At 39.8% G+C, this 21,203-nt stretch overlaps 1 protein-coding gene across 1 annotated transcript in view; it reads right to left on the bottom strand.

Moving 5' to 3' along the window:
* The window catches only part of SBF2 (SET binding factor 2), a 1,344,181-nt gene that overhangs the window by 434,849 nt on the left and 888,129 nt on the right, over positions 1-21,203 (bottom strand). Inside the window, exon 17 of the mRNA XM_053720592.1 lies at positions 4,603-4,671. Coding sequence (XP_053576567.1) covers positions 4,603-4,671 — 69 coding nt within the window. The remainder of the gene's footprint in view (positions 1-4,602; positions 4,672-21,203) is intronic.

Genomic DNA, 21,203 nt, shown 5'->3' with positions numbered 1-21,203 from the left:
TGTGAGGTAAAATATCTTCCTTTTTTACATAGAGATGCTCAGGTGATATTTTCCTGTTAGCTTTTTAGTTATACTGCATCAGTTTCAAGTGATTTAACATATGAGTATTATGTCCCTTTAAGTAACATGTATAAATAACAGATAATATTATAATATTTTAAAGTATTACACTAACCACAATCTGTATTAGAAAGACTTGTTCATTCTAGCTCTGTCAATATTCTTTCTTAACCCAAAGCTGTTTTCTTTAAAATGTAGGATTCTAAAGCAGCAAGCCACACAAAAGAATACAAACTTAAAACCACCTGATGGAAAAACAGAAATATTTAGCCTCTTACATTATACAGAACTTTCCATTTCTAGTAATTTCCCTTTTCTGACCTATTCCATTAAAAAAAAAAAAAAAAGTTATCAAGAACATCTAAAAAGCTCCTTGCAATGTTTGACAATATCTTTATTTTCTCTGCCTAGGAACACAAATTTAAGGAAAAAAATGTCTGAAAGGGGAATATGAAGGCAAAGGAAATGTGGTGGGAATAGGCTGCACTAATTAAATCTATGAAACCACTGGAATGAGCCATTTTAGCAAACAGCTTGTTTCTTTTTGGGCTGTCAACCGTATGTCACGATAACATCGTTTTCTTCCTACAGTCAAAGCTTAGACACAGTGTGTGATCTTGTAGAGGGATGAACTTCTGACATCACAAGAAGACAAAGGTTAAGTCAAATCAAGTTACATAACGGTTTAAAGGGCCATTAAAAACTTTTAGATTGTAATATAAAAGGTATAATTATATGTAGTACAAAAAACCCATTTGCAATATACTTGTCTCATTTTTCTGTAATTTAATTCTGAAAATTGTAGGCTTTTCAGTTCCTGTAAATAGACTTAAATGGACATAAAACACAATTTTTTTCTTTCATGATAAGTAGATCATGAGATTTGAAATTACTGTCCAATTTATTTCTATTATGCAACTTGCTTCATTCTCTTGGCATCCTTTGTTGAAGGAATTCCAAACACAGAAAGCCCAGTCCAGCACAACAGGCCACTGCACACCAACCAAGGTCACCACCAAGATCTAAAGTATATCCAAAAGATTCCAAAGGAGGAAAGCAGCAAAAAGGTGGAGTATAAGGTTTATTTAGCACAAAAACATAGCAAAGTTTCGGGAATCACTTCCCTTAATCATGCAATAAAACACACTGATACAGAGTACCCTTATATACCCAACCACCACAAGGAGGCAGTACAGGATATTCACAAAATTAACTCTTTCACAACCAATATTTTGGAAAAATATTTCAGTAGGATACTATGACACCTTACTCTAAGCAGCAATCTCGCCTAAAGGCTATAACATTTACCCATCATCAATAAAAAAATTAATAGTCATCAGCAAATGCAGGAATACAAAATAGGCTTTTATATACATTCATAAAAACACAGAGAGATCCCAATCTCTATTCATGCCATCTGGTTCCATAGTGCCTATTTCATATATCCAGAAACACTCTCTTTGCTTTAACAAGATGTCTCTGTCACCCCCTCTTCTAGGTCTAGGAACATATTCAATAATTTGAAACCGAAGCTGATTAACAGCATGGACAATTTTAGAACAATTACAGGATACAGGTGCAAGTTCATTATTCGTCCTCACAGTACTTTTGTGTTCAATTATCCTATCCCTAATAGATCTAGTAGTCTTGCCTACATAGCACCGCCCACAAGGACACGACCAAATAAACATATTGGGTATTGCATGTATAAAACCCCTTTATAGAATATTTCTTACCAGACTTAGGATAAAGACAAGATTATCCTTTGATCATGTTCCCACAGCAGGAACAACCAAGACAAGGAAAACACCACCTGTGCTTACTGGTCAGATACCTTTGTTTGTCTACAACAGTAGTGGAGCCTATATATGCCCGAATCAGCAGATGGTCTCTGAGTTTAATTCTCAAAGCTACTTGATACAAAATATCATTAAAAAACATTGGGGTATTTTAGCTAAATGTAACCCTGATGTTCCTGAGTTTGCAGATGTCCCGATGCCGGCCTTTAAACAAGGTGTTAATATCCATCAAAAATTGATTCGGGCATGAATAGAGATTGGGATCTTTCTGTATTTTCATGAATGTGTATATAAAAGCCTATTTTGTATTCCTGCATTTTCTGATGACAATTTATTTATCGATGATGGGTAAATGTTATAGCCTTTAGGCGAGATTGCTGCTTAGAGTAAGGTGTCATAGTATCCTACTGAATTATTTTTCCAAAATATTGGTTGTGAAAGAGTTAATTTTGTGATTATCCTGTACTGCCTCCTTGTGGTGGTTTGGTATATAAGGGTACTCTGTATCAGTGTGTTTTATTGCATGATTAAGGGAAGTGATTCCCAAAATGTTGCTATGTTTTTGTGCTAAATAAACCTTATACTCCACAATTTTGCTGCCTTCCTCCTTTGGAATCTTTTGGATCCTTTGTTGAAGGAGCAGCAACGCACTACTGGGAGTTATGCTTTTCAATAAAGGCTACAAGAGGAAAAAAAAAGTAAGAAAAAATAAATTGAAAAGTTGTTTTGAATTGCACGCTCTATCTGAATCATGAAAGAAAAATCTGGGGTTCATGTCCCTTTAACACTGATATATTTCACAAAGTAATTAGTTGTGTACTCCAGTGACCCATTTATAGCCATCCCTAATCGGCCTTTGCAGATGAAGAAAACTAGTTTGCAATATGGCGGCGGTCATTTCTTTAGGACACTAAAATTTACACTTATCTTTTCAATATTTTAACAATATGAATTTGTAAGCCACATTTGCAGATTATCAGCAGACTAATCTCTGCCCTGAATTCATCATTCTATCTCGTGTTAATTTAGTGTATAAAGTTCCTTTAAAGGGACAGTCTACCCAATTTTTTTATTGTTTAAATAGATAGATCGATCGCTTTATTACCCATTCCCCAGTATTGCATAACCAGCACTGTTATATTAATATACGTTTTACCTCTGTGATTACTTTGTATCTTAGCCTCTTCAAACTGCCCCCTTAACTCAGTGCTATTTAAAAACTTGCATTATAGCCAATCAGTGCTGCTTCATAATAATAATAAATAACCCCATTTGAGTGAGCGGCTTGCAGGGGCTTAGAAACAGGCAGACATTTACTGGTTAAAAAGTTATAAAGTGTATTAATACAACAATGTTGGTTGTACAAAGCTGGGGAATGGGTAGTAAAGGCGTTATTGATCTTTTTTAACAAAATAATAAAGTAGACTGTCCAGTTAAGCTATTCAAGCAGCAATAAAGCAGAACCTAAATCAGTGACTATAATCAGTAAACTAAGCAAGTATAGTTTAGAGGTGACAACCAGCTACACGAGTTGGAACTGATCAATATGTATCTGTTTTTTTTAGATATCTGACTTTAAAATGTCTGTATTCTTTACAATACTATAGACAAATACACATAAAAGCCAAAACTAAAGTCTCAAGGTTCAGATACAGCAAAGCCATTTCAAGAGACTTTTTAATTTTCTTCTAATGACCAAATGTACTTAATTCTCTCTACGTAGGTTCAGGACCAGCAATGCATTACTAGGAGCTTGCTGGTGATAGGTGGCTGCACTTATTCCCTTTTTTGTCATTGGATCACGATATGTTCAGTTAGGTCCCAGTAGTTAACTCCTGCAAATGATGCTATAATTATTACACACCTCTTTAAAACTGGGGGAGGTGGGAGATAAAGACCAATTTGCAGCATTTAATAGACATTTAAGTCATTTTATATATGAACATCTATTTTAGCAATCAAGCACTGCATTGCAAATAATCTAGTGCAAAGTAAATGTTTTAAAAGCATTGTTTTGCAGATAAGGGACCCTTAAGTTGTGTGCAACCCCACCCCCCACCCATGCAAGCCAATCACGTGCGGGCATGAGCTGTCAATCTCCCCGGTCGGACGAGACCGGGGAGATTAAAGTGGAGAAGAGTTAGGGAAGCAGCAGTCTGATGACCGCTGCTTGATAAATCCTGACTGCAGGTTCTCTTGTGAAGTCAAAGGGAGGCAAAGGGCTTGATAAATCAAGCCCAGGGAGGGAGGGAGAGAGGATGGAGAGAGAGGGTGACACACACATATTGTATATACTGTACCAGTAACTTTTCTCCCCTGAATAGAAACCCAAATGATATTGTTATACTTTTAAATAGGCCCTGAGCCTATCGCTATTACGCCAAATGCTGTAACTAAGTCTTCTATTTATGCTTTTCCTCTAGCTGTGTGCATGACCGTGAGGGCTTTATAGTTTATATATTAATTCATACATGTAAAAAAAGTTCTTGAAAAAATATAGAAATAAGCATCAGAAACCCCCACTGATTACAATTAAATGGCTTACAAAACAGTTAGATTTAACAGAATGTTACCTTTCCCAGCCTTGAGAAAGTATATACAGAAGTGGTGTAATCAAAAGTAAAATGAATACCCTTTGGCTTGCAGAGATAATTGTTAGAAATGTAATAAAGTAATTACCTGCTGTACAGGGTGAAGGAAAAAAAAATACACAAAATAAATACGTAAAAACGTAAGAGCTTACCCTACAAAATACAGTGGCAAGAGGAAGGAGCAGCGCAGCTATGTTGTACTCTTCTGAATTTGAACAATCCTTAAAGAAAAATAAAATAAAAAGTTATTAGATAGTCTTATAGGGAACGTTTGTACATTTACCAATATACATGACACTTGTGTGAAGAGAATAGCACATTAATATATTACAGTGTATTGTCAATGATTTAACCAGTAATAATAATTCAATATCATACATTTTTGCAAGTCACATTTAACATGGAACAAGTTAATACGTTGGGCAGATTTTGCAGAACAAAAAGCCATCATTAGTCTGAGAACGTGTTATTTTATAGTACCATAAAAAGCTTGAGAGCAAGTAAAAGGGTTAAGATCAAATATAAGACAATAAGAATAATTCATTACAGATAATCCAAAAAACTGAAGGTTTCAGACTCACAGCTGCAGACATTCCACCTGTTACTTGCAACTGAATGGCTTATTGGTTTTAAATGCCAAAGGACTCATTACACACCGTAAATAGTGCTATATATTACCAAGTAAATGGGACATGAAACCCATTATTTCCTTTCATAGATAGATAGAGCATGCAATTTTAAATAACTCACTTTTATTATCCAATTGGTTTTGTTTTCTTTGTATCCATTCTTGAAAATTATACCTAGGTAGGTTTAGAAGAGGCCGATTAGTGGCTGCACATATATGCCCTTTTGTCATTGGCTTTCAGCTAGCTCACAGTAGGGCATTACTGCTCCTTCAATAAAGGATACCAAGAGAATGAAGCAAATGAGATAATATCAGTAAATTAAAAAGTTGTTTAAAATGGTATGCTCCATCAAAACCAGTAAAGAAAATTATTGGGTTTCATGTCCTTTTAAAGGTTTTATCTTGGGCTTTAATGATAATGTGAAAAAGTCTGCTAAAATACTGTATTAAAAACATTATCTATACAGTTCACAATGGTCAAAAGAATGCAGTTGCAAAGTTTAAAATAGGGGGAGGAAAAATTCAGAACCATTAAATTAACTATCTATAGAAGGGTAGACTACTTAAAAAGTATTTACCATCCTTGCAGTTGAAAACCAATTTCATGATGACCCCACATTTAAAGAAAGAAAGAAAAGAAAAAGGTTGGAGACCCAGTTGTCAATATTCATGAAGAACATCAACATTTTTATTTTATGTTTTATGGTTCTGTGGAAAGTTCCTTGATATTTTACCTTTTTATTATTTGATTCACTGTTTGTTTTAAGGCCTTTTTAATTCCTTTTATAAATATACCTCAGTACAACTATAGACAAAAACAAAGAGAAAGTTTTCATACATTCAATACTGAGAGCTCTGGATGATAATTTGTATTAAAAATGTAGCAGACATCCCTAATTTCCATATGAAACAGGACACAGGCACCTCAGCAAAGATGCATTTGGAATATTTAGCTGGAATCTACTGGAGGTACAAGCTTGTTTAATAGCTTAAAGGATAAACAATGTACTTCTAATTCAGGAGCAAGAGAGGGAGTCTGGTTAGAGATATTAATAAATTCAAGGAAGACAATGCAAACGGTAGCAAAGAAACAACATTGTCAAGGGTGTGTCAACCTGGTTCATGGAATTTGTCAAGTCCTGGGATACAGAAGTACTTGACTATGAGAAGTCATGTCAAATCGACACAGGAACCCTAGAAAAAACATTATTGGACAGGCTTTACCAGGTCAGATCCCAAGTAATTCATTGGATCTGATCTTGAAGCTTTATCCACTAGTATGGTTAATTAAAACATCTTAAACTTTAATAAAAAAAACAAACAAAGCTGGCATGTTGCAGACAGCATTTCCCTGACACCATATGAGCTATAATAAAACACAAGCGTTGATAGTTCCCTAAGTGTTTGTGTTACTGTAATAAAGTAGCATCTGCATTATTGCTAGAGTAGTTACCATACATATCATGGATGAGTGATCATATTATCTGTGTCTGAAAAAAGAGGGAGACATGAGATGTCGCTCCCCACGTTTAATGTGCTGGAAAACATCCCGAGATTCATTAAGAATTAAATGAACTCTGTAGGGAGACTGATCTTTCCTATGTGGTCACATGAAGCAAATTTACTAAGTATTGGACATTTATCCTCAGACTTTAGAGACTCAGCTTTTAAGAAAACCAAAGGAATTTACAAGGTGTCTTTGTCATATAGAAAAGTTACCCATAAGGGAGTCTCTGTCTTAAAAGATTCATAGCAACACATAATATGAACATAATGTGCCCATGTTCCATAATATTAAAATGTCATAAAATATAATATGCTGAGTCATAAAAAAAATACAAAAAAAAAAAAAAGGTTTGATTTTTTTTATTTCACATTTGGTACAATTCTGATAAATGTGACAACTGCAATGATTTATTACATGGTTAGGGTTATATTGAGATGAGATACAGGCAGGTACAGGAAATTACGGTAACATTTTCGGCTATCATTTACTGAACAACGCTTGCTCTTGGTCAATGCGATAAATTCTGCCAACATACTTATTAAAATTACTGTCAATGTCAAGAAACATTCAGAACAAGATCTTTGCACTTTCCAGGTACAACATAAGTCATGAGGTTCTATTGACTTGTGGTTTGGCAGACAATATAACGCTTCAGAAGGGACGAGGGGAATAAATTGTAAGACAGCGGTATCCCAAGGTTTGCTTATTGTGCAATAGTTTCCATTGGCAAACTGTTTGCATAATTCAACAACAAACAGCTGTCCCAAATACTATGTAACTGTACTGTAGACTACTGAATGATACGAATAATAACTGGCATTTTTTATTCCCAGCAGAACAGACTGAAGCTTTAAAAGGATTATTACAACTTGCAAACACCAATATGAATTGAGTGAGCATGAAACTATATCTGATCATGTGAGTCTGAGCAAATACAATTCTGTAGTCTGAGAGGCGGAGTACAATAAGCATGAGAACAATAAACCTGTCTGATATAAACATTAGTAAAACAAAACAAATGAAAAAAAACTCATCCTATAACACAATATAATTTGTCTTCTATTAGATCATACACAAAATAAACTGTATATTTTAAAAAGTGCATTTATCCAAGGCCTCCTTTTAATCCTGCACAGTGTAAGGTTTGCATTGAAATAGCTTATCTTGTCAAGTCAACCACTTATTTATGGCTATCTAATTTAGCTCCAACATTAATACATTTGTGCACTGTCAGTAGACTTCAGGAAGAGTCATATTAATATCCTTGTCGGACGTTAGAATACATGATGCTGATAATTGGAAAAATGACGTCCCCTCCCCCTGTCTACGCACATCTGACTTTTCTTAACTTGAAATGCCATGCGTGTTTGTGAAAACTGTCAGGAGGCCCCTGGCAATAAAGTTCAACATATTCTGTCTGTAATCTTCTCACAAGGAAATGGTTGGGATGCCAAGATGCCTTTTCACTTTTATTTCACAGCAGGGCTTTTTTTTTGCAGCAACCCTGTCCAAATCTTAACCTATACCAGCTGTTATACCAGCTCGCATATACAGTTTTCACAAATGCTTTTTTCAAGACGTAAATATTGTGGCAACATAACAGGGGACACACACAAAAATGGAAAGGAAAATTCCACTAATTACAAAGTAGGGTCTGGCTTCTTCCTATTTTTTTTTATTAGTGTTAATTGCAATATCAGCATGAGGTCTCCTATTTAGGTCAGAGATCTACTGATTGCAAAACATGGGTAAAGATGATATGGTAAATTATCAGCCCAGACAGGCTACTTAAATTATAAGACATCAGGGAGACATTAGTTTGCAGGAGCTATAGAGCAGACATTGGATTCCAGAAGTATCTAGCAAATATTTATTAGGATGGGCAACACCATCAAGAACTAATTATCCTGCAATCAATACTGTGTTCAAGAGAGGGCCCCACATTGTGAGCCATTATCCTGACAATACTGTTAAAAACACTCACCGTTCCACTGAATATATGTTATATGTAGTAGCATTGAATCTATCTTAGCCAGTCAACCAATCAGGAACGGCAGTCACAAGACACCACCAGCCACTGTCTGTGTCCTGCTCATGATCTGTAAGGCTTGCAGTTCCTGACATTTATGCACACACAGTGGTCTCCCCAGGACCTATTCACATGGACAGTCTACACCAGAATTTTTATTGTTTTAAAAGATAATCCCTTGATTACCCATTCCCCAGTTTTGCACAACCAACACAGTTATAGAAATACTTTTTACCTCTGTGATTACCTTGTATCTAAGCCTCTTCTGACAGCCCCCTGATTACATGACTTTGTATTTATTATCTATTGACTTGCATTTTAGCCAATTAGTGATGTGTTGTGCTGACTCTTAAATAACTCAAAGGGCGTGAACACAATGTTATCTATATGGCCCACATGAACTAGCAGTCTCCTGTTGTGAAAAGTAAATAAAAAAACATGTGAGAAGAGGCCGTCTATAGTTGCCTAGAAACAGGCAGAAATTTAGATGTTTAAATGTTATAAAGTGTATTAATATAACAATGTTGGTTATGTAAAGCTGGGGAATGGGTAGTAAAGGCATTGTCTATATTTTCAAATAACAATTTTGGTGTAGACTGTCCCTTTAATGAGCACATCATTTGGCTGATTTTACTTAAACGGCTAAAATTAAAGCTAATGTTAAGTTAAAATTTGGTAGTATATTTATTCACAAATCCTTAATAAATACATTTATGTTTAATCATGCAATTAATTAACATTTATAATTAACAGAAACTGATATAATACTGTACAATATTACACTATATATATATATACACACATATATATATATATATATATATATATATATATATATATACATACACAGTATATATATATAAAAAAAAACATATATATATATATATATATATATATATATACACACACACACACAAGTATGCTTACCTGATAAATTTGTTTCTTTTTAGACACGATGAGTCCACAGTTCATCATCCTTACTTGTGGGATATCACCTCCTGGTCAGCAGGAGGAGGCAAAGAGCACCACAGCAGAGCTGCTATATATAGCTCCTCCCTTCCCTCCCACTCCAGTCATTCGACCGAAGTTAGGAAGAGAAAGGAAAAGCCAAGGTGCAGAGGTGTTTGAAGTTTACAAAAAAATAACACCCTGTCTAAAAAAAATGACAGGGCGGGCCGTGGACTCATCGTGTCTAAAAAGAAACAAATTTATCAGGTAAGCATAAATTTTATTTTCTTTTTAAAGACATGATGAATCCACAGATCATCATCCTTACTTGTGGTAAACAATACCAAAGCTAGAGTACACGGATGATAAGGGAGGGACAAGACAGGGAACCTAAACAGAAGGCACCACTGCTTGAAGAACCTTTCTCCCAAAAGCAGCCTCAGCCAAGGCAAAAGTATCAAATTTGTAAAATTTAGAAAAAGTATGGAGAGAAGACCAAGTTGCAGCCTTGCAAATCTGTTCTACAGAAGCTTCATTTTTTAATGCCCTTGAGGAAGCAACAGCCCTAGTGGAATGAGCCGTAACTCTTTTAGGAGGCTGCTGTCCAACAGTCTCATATGCAAAGTGGATGATACTCCTCAGGCAAAAAGAAAGAGGTAGCCGTAGCTTTCAAACCCTTAGGTTTTCCAGAGAAAATTACAGAGAAGAAGACTGACGAAAGTCTTTAGTAGCTTGTAAGTAAAACTTTAAAGCACGGAAAACGTCCAAATTGTGCAGAAGACATTCCTTCTGAGAAGAAGGATTAGGACACAAGGAAGGAACAACAATCTCCTGATTAATGTTCCTATCTGAAACAACATTAGGAAGGAACCCTAGCGTAGTACGTAAAAAAACCTTATCTGAATTCTTACATTGTGTCTCTTACACAATGTAAGAATGGCTCTCTTTTTATCTGGTTTGCAGATAATCTTGAAAGAAGAAATCTTCCTCGGGGAGGAAAATTTTTGAATTCCAGTTTGTATCCCTGGGACACTATTTCTATAGCTCAGGGATCCTGAACGTCTCTCACCCAAGCCTGAACGAAGAAAGAAAGTCTGCCCCCTACCAGATCTGGTCCCGGATCTGGGGCATGCCTTCATGCTGTTTTGGAGTCAGCAGCAGGCTTCTTGGACTGCTTACCCTTGTTCCAAGGCTGATTGGGTCTCCAAGTAGGCTTAGATTGCGAATAGTTTCCTTCCTGTTTAGAAGAGGAAGAGAAAGAATTTCCCTTGAAATTACGAAAGGAACGAAAATGACTGTCCTTTTTGTTTATTTTTCTTATCCTGAGGAAGAAAATGACCCTTACCTCCTGTGATGTCAGAGATAATTTCCTTCAGGCCAGGTCCAAACAAGGTCTTTCCCTTGTAAGGAATAGCTAGAAGCTTAGACTTGGATGACACGTCCGCAGACCAAGGTTTTAACCATAAAGCTCTGTGGGCTAGAATAGAGAACCCTGAACTCTTAGCTGCCAATTTAGTAATTTGCAGAGAAGCATCCGTAATAAAAGCATTGGCTAACTTCAGAGCTATAATCCTATCTTGGATCTCTTCCAAAGAAGTCTCAGACTTAAGAGACTCGGACAGAGCATCAAACCAATAAGCTGCCGCACTAGTGACAATAGCAATGCACGCAGCCGGCTGCAATAGCAGACCCTGGTGAACATAAATCTTTTTAAGTAGACCCTCCAACTTCTTGTCCATGGGGGTCTTTAAAGGCACAACTATCCTCAATAGGAATAGTAGTTCGCTTGGCTAAAGTGGAAATAGCCCCCTCTACCTTAGGAACTGATTGCCAAGCTTCCTTGACAGCGTCAGCTATAGGAAACATTTTTTTTAAAAATAGGAGACGGAGAGAAGGGAATACCTGGTCTCTCCCATTCCTTAGAAACAATTTCCGAAGTTCGCTTAGGAACTGGAAAAACATTTGAGTAAGTAGGAACTTCAAAATATCTGTCCAATTTACTCGCCTGCGCAGGAGCGACCACTACAGTGGAATCACAGTCGTCTACGGTAACCAACACCTCCCTGAGTAACAGACGGAGGTGTTCTAGTTTAAATCTGAAAGAGACCACCTCTGAATCAGTCAAAGGTAATGAACTCTCTGAGACAGAAATCTCGCCTTCTGATAGAACCTCTATACCCTCCATCTCAGTTCCCTGGGAGGGTACCTCTGAGACTGCTACCATGGCATCAGAAACCTCACTGATAACATGGTTGTCTTTCCGCTTGCCTTGTAGCATAGGAAAAGCAGACAACGCATCAGAAATTGTGGAAGACATAACACAGCAGTGGCCTTTAAAGTAACTCCAGCAGGTGCTAGAGCAGAAGTACAGGGCACTGCTTGTGCGGGCGTTAAAGCTTGGGATGCTTGGGGAGAAAGTTGCGGCATACTCTGAATCTCATCATTAGATTCCTGAGAAGCATCCTTTTTAGAAAAATTTTGCTCATGAAAAATCTGTTCTCTATAACTCAAAGCCCTCTCAAAACATGAGGGACAGAAAGGGATTGGTGGTTCCACATTGGCATCCAAGCACATGGAGCAAGTAACATTTTGTACAGCTCCTATGTCCATGCTGAAGCCCTGGCCCTTTAAATTTCAGAAATAGACATTTTTTTCTGCAGGTAAAAAAATGTGACCCAAAATAAATAACAAAATTTAAACAGATCAATTTTCCTCAAATAACTTTGAACACTTGAAAAAACAGTATTGTGATTTTAAAGGTAAAAGGGTAACTTTTTTACTGTAAGAAGAAAAACGTATCCCAGCAGCAACGATTAGAGTTCCCACAAAATTCAGGCACCCCTACACCTCAGCAACCCTGCTGAGGCGCCTACCTTCCAAACAGACTGACTCACTGGTCTCAACTGTCTTAGGAATGAACGATCTTAATGTGACAAACAGCAACAGCGCTATAACCGCCTGCTTGATTTGTAACCATGCGGTTTTAGAGCCTCAACGTGCCGACGCCTTCCTCTTGCAGGCTATGGCAGCTACAGAACGGCTTAGAGTTGCGCAGTTAATTTTCACAAAAAATATAATTTATGCTTACATGATAAATTTATTTCTCTTGTGATGTATCGAGTCCACGGATTCATCCTTACTTGTGGGATATTTTCCTCCCCTAAAGGAAGTGGCAAAGAGAGCACCCACAGCAGAGCTGTCTCTATAGCTCCCCTCTTAGCTCCACCCCCCAGTCATTCGACCGAAGGCTAAGAAGAAAAAGGAAAAACTATAGGGTGCAGTGGTGACTGAAAGCTTTAAAGAATAAAAATATATATGCCTGTCTTAAAAAACAGGGCGGGCCGTGGACTCGATACATTACAAGAGAAATAAATTTATCAGGTAAGCATAAATTATGTTTTCTCTTGTAAGGTGTATCGAGTCCACGGATACATCCTTACTTGTGGGATACCAATACCAAAGCTTTAGGACACGGATGAAGGGAGGAACAAGACAGGGACCTTAAACGGAAGGCACCACTGCTTGTAAAACCTTTCTCCCAAAAATAGCCTCCGAAGAAGCAAAAGTATTGAATTTGTAAAATCTTGAAAAAGTATGAAAAGTATGAAGCGAAGACCAAGTCGCCGCCTTACAAATCTGTTCAACAGAAGCCTCATTTTTAAAAGCCCATGTGGAAGCCACAGCTCTAGTAGAAAGAGCAGTAATTCTTTCAGGATGCTGCTGGCCCGCAGTCTCATAGTCCAAACGGATGGTGCTTTTCAGCCAAAAGGAAAGAGAGGTAGCGGTAGCCCTTTGACCTCTCCGTTTACCAGAATAAACAACAAACAAAGAAGATGTTTGACGGAAATCTTTAGTTGCTTGTAAGTAGAACTTCAAAGCACGAACCACATCAAGATTGTGTAACAGACGTTCCTTCTTAGATGAAGGATTAGGACACAAAGAAGGAACCACAATCTCTTTAGGAACCTTAGGAAGAAACCCAGGTTTGGTACGTAAAACCACCTTATCTGCAAGGAAAACAAGGTAAGGTGAATCACATTGTAAAGCAGATAGCTCAGAAACTCTTCGAGCCGAAGAGATAGCTACTAAAAACAAAACTTTCCAAGATAGAAGCTTAATATCTATGGAATGCATAAATTCAAACAGAACCCCTCGAAGAACTTTAAAAACTAAGTTTAGGCTCCATGGCGAAGAAAACAGAATTTATGTTTACCTGATAAATTACTTTCTCCAACGGTGTGTCCGGTCCACGGCGTCATCCTTACTTGTGGGATATTCTCTTCCCCAACAGGAAATGGCAAAGAGCCCAGCAAAGCTGGTCACATGATCCCTCCTAGGCTCCGCCTACCCCAGTCATTCGACCGACGTTAAGGAGGAATATTTGCATAGGAGAAACCATATGGTACCGTGGTGACTGTAGTTAAAGAAAATAAATTATCAGACCTGATTAAAAAACCAGGGCGGGCCGTGGACCGGACACACCGTTGGAGAAAGTAATTTATCAGGTAAACATAAATTCTGTTTTCTCCAACATAGGTGTGTCCGGTCCACGGCGTCATCCTTACTTGTGGGAACCAATACCAAAGCTTTAGGACACGGATGAAGGGAGGGAGCAAATCAGGTCACCTAAATGGAAGGCACCACGGCTTGCAAAACCTTTCTCCCAAAAATAGCCTCAGAAGAAGCAAAAGTATCAAACTTGTAAAATTTGGTAAAAGTGTGCAGTGAAGACCAAGTCGCTGCCCTACATATCTGATCAACAGAAGCCTCGTTCTTGAAGGCCCATGTGGAAGCCACAGCCCTAGTGGAATGAGCTGTGATTCTTTCGGGAGGCTGCCGTCCGGCAGTCTCGTAAGCCAATCTGATGATGCTTTTAATCCAAAAAGAGAGAGAGGTAGAAGTTGCTTTTTGACCTCTCCTTTTACCTGAATAAACAACAAACAAGGAAGATGTTTGTCTAAAATCCTTTGTAGCATCTAAATAGAATTTTAGAGCGCGAACAACATCCAAATTGTGCAACAAACGTTCCTTCTTTGAAACTGGTTTCGGACACAGAGAAGGTACGATAATCTCCTGGTTAATGTTTTTGTTAGAAACAACTTTTGGAAGAAAACCAGGTTTAGTACGTAAAACCACCTTATCTGCATGGAACACCAGATAAGGAGGAGAACACTGCAGAGCAGATAATTCTGAAACTCTTCTAGCAGAAGAAATTGCAACTAAAAACAAAACTTTCCAAGATAATAACTTAATATCAACGGAATGTAAGGGTTCAAACGGAACCCCCTGAAGAACTGAAAGAACTAAATTGAGACTCCAAGGAGGAGTCAAAGGTTTGTAAACAGGCTTGATTCTAACCAGAGCCTGAACAAAGGCTTGAACATCTGGCACAGCTGCCAGCTTTTTGTGAAGTAACACCGACAAGGCAGAAATCTGTCCCTTCAGGGAACTTGCAGATAATCCTTTTTCCAATCCTTCTTGAAGGAAGGATAGAATCCTAGGAATCTTAACCTTGTCCCAAGGGAATCCTTTAGATTCACACCAACAGATATATTTTTTCCAAATTTTGTGGTAAATCTTTCTAGTTACAGGCTTTCTGGCCTGAACAAGAGTATCGATAACAGAATCTGAGAATCCTCGCTTCGATAAGATCAAGCGTTCAATCTCCAAGCAGTCAGCTGGAGTGAAACCAGATTCGGATGTTCGAACGGACCCTGAACAAGAAGGTCTCGTCTCAAAGGTAGCTTCCAAGGTGGAGCCGATGACATATTCACCAGATCTGCATACCAAGTCCTGCGTGGCCACGCAGGAGCTATCAAGATCACCGACGCCCTCTCCTGATTGATCCTGGCTACCAGCCTGGGGATGAGGGGAAATGGCGGGAACACATAAGCTAGTTTGAAGGTCCAAGGTGCTACTAGTGCATCCACTAGAGCCGCCTTGGGATCCCTGGATCTGGCCCCGTAGCAAGGAACTTTGAAGTTCTGACGAGAGGCCATCAGATCCATGTCTGGAATGCCCCACAGGTGAGTGACTTGGGCAAAGATTTCCGGATGGAGTTCCCACTCCCCCGGATGCAATGTCTGACGACTCAGAAAATCCGCTTCCCAATTTTCCACTCCTGGGATGTGGATAGCAGACAGGTGGCAGGAGTGAGACTCCGCCCATAGAATGATTTTGGTCACTTCTTCCATCGCTAGGAAACTCCTTGTTCCCCCCTGATGGTTGATGTACGCAACAGTTGTCATGTTGTCTGATTGAAACCGTATGAACTTGGTCCTCGCTAGCTGAGGCCAAGCCTTGAGAGCATTGAATATCGCTCTCAGTTCCAGAATATTTATCGGTAGAAGAGATTCTTCCCGAGACCAAAGACCCTGAGCTTTCAGGGATCCCCAGACCGCGCCCCAGCCCATCAGACTGGCGTCGGTCGTGACAATGACCCACTCTGGTCTGCGGAATGTCATCCCTTGTGACAGGTTGTCCAGGGACAGCCACCAACGGAGTGAGTCTCTGGTCCTCTGATTTACTTGTATCTTCGGAGACAAGTCTGTATAGTCCCCATTCCACTGACTGAGCATGCACAGTTGTAATGGTCTTAGATGAATGCGCGCAAAAGGAACTATGTCCATTGCCGCTACCATCAACCCGATCACTTCCATGCACTGAGCTATGGAAGGAAGAGGAACGGAATGAAGTATCCGACAAGAGTCTAGAAGTTTTGTTTTTCTGACCTCTGTCAGAAAAATCCTCATTTCTAAGGAGTCTATAATTGTTCCCAAGAAGGGAACCCTTGTTGACGGGGATAGAGAACTCTTTTCCACGTTCACTTTCCATCCGTGAGATCTGAGAAAGGCCAGGACGATGTCCGTGTGAGCCTTTGCTTGAGGAAGGGACGACGCTTGAATCAGAATGTCGTCCAAGTAAGGTACTACCGCAACGCCCCTTGGTCGTAGCACAGCTAGAAGGGACCCTAGTACCTTTGTGAAAATCCTTGGAGCAGTGGCTAATCCGAAAGGAAGCGCCACGAACTGGTAATGTTTGTCCAGGAATGCGAACCTTAGGAACCGATGATGTTCCTTGTGGATAGGAATATGTAGATACGCATCCTTTAAATCCACCGTGGTCATGAATTGACCTTCCTGGATGGAAGGAAGAATAGTTCGAATGGTTTCCATCTTGAACGATGGAACCTTGAGAAACTTGTTTAAGATCTTGAGATCTAAGATTGGTCTGAACGTTCCCTCTTTTTTGGGAACTATGAACAGATTGGAGTAGAACCCCATCCCTTGTTCTCTTAATGGAACAGGATGAATCACTCCCATTTTTAACAGGTCTTCTATTTTTTGCCTTGAAAGGCCGATCCTGAGGAAGGGCGTGGCCCTTACCCCCAGTGATATCAGAGATAATCTCTTTCAAGTCAGGGCCAAACAGCGTTTTCCCCTTGAAAGGAATGTTTAGTAGCTTGTTCTTGGAAGACGCATCAGCCGACCAAGATTTCAACCAAAGCGCTCTGCGCGCCACAATAGCAAACCCAGAATTCTTAGCCGCTAACCTAGCCAATTGCAAAGTGGCGTCTAGGGTGAAAGAATTAGCCAATTTGAGAGCATTGATTCTGTCCATAATCTCCTCATAAGGAGGAGAATCACTATCGAGCGTCTTTATCAGCTCATCGAACCAGAAACATGCGGCTGTAGCGACAGGGACAATGCATGAAATTGGTTGTAGAAGGTAACCCTGCTGAACAAACATCTTTTTAAGCAAACCTTCTAATTTTTTATCCATAGGATCTTTGAAAGCACAACTATCCTCTATGGGTATAGTGGTGCGTTTGTTTAAAGTGGAAACCGCTCCCTCGACCTTGGGGACTGTCTGCCATAAGTCCTTTCTGGGGTCGACCATAGGAAACAATTTTTTAAATATGGGGGGAGGGACGAAAGGAATACCGGGCCTTTCCCATTCTTTATTAACAATGTCCGCCACCCGCTTGGGTATAGGAAAAGCTTCTGGGAGCCCCGGCACCTCTAGGAACTTGTCCATTTTACATAGTTTCTCTGGGATGACCAACTTTTCACAATCATCCAGAGTGGATAATACCTCCTTAAGCAGAATGCGGAGATGTTCCAACTTAAATTTAAATGCAATCACATCAGGTTCAGCCTGTTGAGAAATGTTCCCTGAATCAGTAATTTCTCCCTCAGACAAAACCTCCCTGGCCCCATCAGACTGGGTTAGGGGCCCTTCAGAGATATTAATATCAGCGTCGTCATGCTCTTCAGTATCTAAAACAGAGCAGCCACGCTTACGCTGACAAGGGTTCATTTTGGCTAAAATGTTTTTGACAGAATTATCCATTACAGCCGTTAATTGTTGCATAGTAAGGAGTATTGGCGCGCTAGATGTACTAGGGGCCTCCTGAGTGGGCAAGACTCGTGTAGACGAAGGAGGGAATGATGCAGTACCATGCTTACTCCCCTCACTTGAGGAATCATCTTGGGCATCATTGTCATTATCACATAAATCACATTTATTTAAATGAATAGGAATTCTGGCTTCCCCACATTCAGAACACAGTCTATCTGGTAGTTCAGACATGTTAAACAGGCATAAACTTGATAACAAAGTACAAAAACGTTTTAAAATAAAACCGTTACTGTCACTTTAAATTTTAAACTGAACACACTTTATTACTGCAATTGCGAAAAAACATGAAGGAATTGTTCAAAATTCACCAAATTTTCACCACAGTGTCTTAAAGCCTTAAAAGTATTGCACACCAAATTTGGAAGCTTTAACCCTTAAAATAACGGAACCGGAGCCGTTTTAAACTTTAACCCCTTTACAGTCCCTGGTATCTGCTTTGCTGAGACCCAACCAAGCCCAAAGGGGAATACGATACCAAATGACGCCTTCAGAAAGTCTTTTCTAAGTATCAGAGCTCCTCTCACATGCGACTGCATGCCATGCCTCTCAAAAACAAGTGCGCCACACCGGCGCGAAAATGAGGCTCTGCTTAAGCTTTGGGAAAGCCCCTAAGGAATAAGGTGTCTAATACAGTGCCTGCCGATATTATTATATCAAAATACCCAGATAAAATGATTCCTCAAGGCTAAATATATGTTAATAATGAATCGATTTAGCCCAGAAACAGTCTACAGTCTTAATAAGCCCTTGTGAAGCCCTTATTTATGATCGTAATAAACATGGCTTACCGGATCCCATAGGGAAAATGACAGCTTCCAGCATTACATCGTCTTGTTAGAATGTGTCATACCTCAAGCAGCAAGAGACTGCACACTGTTCCCCCAACTGAAGTTAATTGCTCTCAACAGTCCTGTGTGGAACAGCCATGGATTTTAGTTACGGTTGCTAAAATCATTTTCCTCATACAAACAGAAATCTTCATCTCTTTTCTGTTTCTGAGTAAATAGTACATACCAGCACTATTTCAAAATAACAAACTCTTGATTGAATAATAAAAACTACAGTTAAACACTAAAAAACTCTAAGCCATCTCCGTGGAGATGTTGCCTGTACAACGGCAAAGAGAATGACTGGGGTAGGCGGAGCCTAGGAGGGATCATGTGACCAGCTTTGCTGGGCTCTTTGCCATTTCCTGTTGGGGAAGAGAATATCCCACAAGTAAGGATGACGCCGTGGACCGGACACACCTATGTTGGAGAAACAGGTTTAAATACAGGCTTGATTCTGACCAAAGCCTGACTAAATGCTTGAACGTCTGGAACATCTGCCAGACGTCTGTGAAGTAGAATAGACAAAGCAGATATTTGTCCTTTTAAGGAACTAGCAGATAATCCCTTCTCCAAACCTTCTTGGAGAAAAGACAATATTCTAGGAATCCTAATCTTACTCTCCGAGTAACCCTTGGATTCACACCAATAAAGATATTTGCGTCAAATCTTATGATAGATCTTCCTGGTGACAGGCTTTCTAGCCTGAATCAGGGTATCAATGACCGCTTTGATAGAATCAGGCGTTCAATCTCCAAGCAGTCAGACGCAGAGAAATTAGATTTGGATGCGTGAACAGACCTTGGATTAGAAGGTCCCGCCTCATTGGCAGAGTCCACGGTGGAACCGAGGACATGTCCACTAGGTCTGCATACCAAGTCCTGCGTGGCCACGCAGGTGCTATCAGAATTACCGAAGCTCTCTCCTGCTTGATTCTGGCAACCAGACGTGGAAGGAGAGGAAACGGTGGAAATACATAGGCCAGATTGAAGGGTCAAGGCACTGCTAGAGCATCTATCAGTATGGCCTTGGGATCCCGGGACCTGGACCCGTAGCGAGGAAGTTTGGCATTCTGATGAGACGCCATCAGATCCAATTCTGGTGTTCCCCATAGCTGAATCAGCTGGGCAAATACCTCCGGGTGGAGTTCCCACTCCCTTGGATGAAAAGTCTGTCGACTTAGAAAATCCGCCTCCCAGTTCTCTACTCCTGGGATGTGGATCGCTGAGAGATGGAAAGAATGATCCTCTGCCCATCAGATTATTTTGGTTACCTCCATCATTGCTAGAGAACTCCTTGTTCCTCCTTGATGATTGATAAAAGCTACAGTCGTGATGTTGTCCGACTGAAACCTGATGAATTTGGCCGCAACAAGCTGAGGCCACGCCTGAAGTGCATTGAATATCGCTCTCAGTTCTAGAATGTTTATCGGAAGGAGAGCTTCCTCTCGAGACCATAAGCCCTGTGATTTCAGGGATTTACAGACTGCACCCCAGCCTAGCAGGCTGGCATCTGTTGTTGCAATGAGCCATTCTGGCCTGCGGAAACACATTCCCTGAGACAGGTGGTCCTGAGACAACCACCAGAGAAGAGAATCTCTGATCTCCTGGTCCAGATGCAGTTGAGGAGATAAATCTGCATAATCCCCATTCCACTGTTTGAGCATGCATAGCTGCGCTGGTCTGAGGTGCAGGCGGGCAAAAGGAACCATGTCCATTGCCGCTACCATGAGTCCGATTACCTCCATATACTGAGCCACTGATGGCCAAGGAATGGAATGAAGAGCTCGGCAAGTGGTTAAGAATTTTAACTTTCTGACCTCCGTCAGAAATATTTTCATTTCTACCGAGTCTATCAGAGTCCCTAGAAAGGAAACTCTTGTAAGAGGGTAGAGAGAACTCTTTTTTATGTTGACCTTCCACCAGTGAGATCTCAGAAAAGCCAACACGATATCCGTGTGAGACTTGGCTAGCTGGAAAGTCGATGCCTGAATTAAGATGTCGTCTAGATAAGGCGCCACTGCTATGCCCCGTGGTTGTAGAACCGCCAGAAGGGACCCTAGCACTTTTGTGAAAATTCTGGGAGCCATGGCCAACCCGAAGGGAAGGGCCACAAACTGGTAATGCCTGTTTAGAAAGGCGAATCTGAGGAATCGATGATGATCTCTGTGAATAGGGATGTGTAGATACGCATCCTTTAAGTCCACGGTCGTCATATATTGACCCTCCTGGATCAGAGGTAGAATAGTCCGAATAGTCTCCATCTTGAATGATGGAACTTTGAGGAACTTGTTTAGAATTTTGAGATCCAATATTGGTCTGAAAGTTCCCTCTTTCTTGGGAACCACAAACAGGTTTGAATAAAACCCTAGCCCCTGTTCCTCTTTTGGGACT

Source organism: Bombina bombina, chromosome 7, assembly GCF_027579735.1.
Source record: "Bombina bombina isolate aBomBom1 chromosome 7, aBomBom1.pri, whole genome shotgun sequence".
Lineage (NCBI taxonomy): Eukaryota > Metazoa > Chordata > Amphibia > Anura > Bombinatoridae > Bombina > Bombina bombina.
This window is presented reverse-complemented; position numbering and strand designations above follow the sequence as displayed.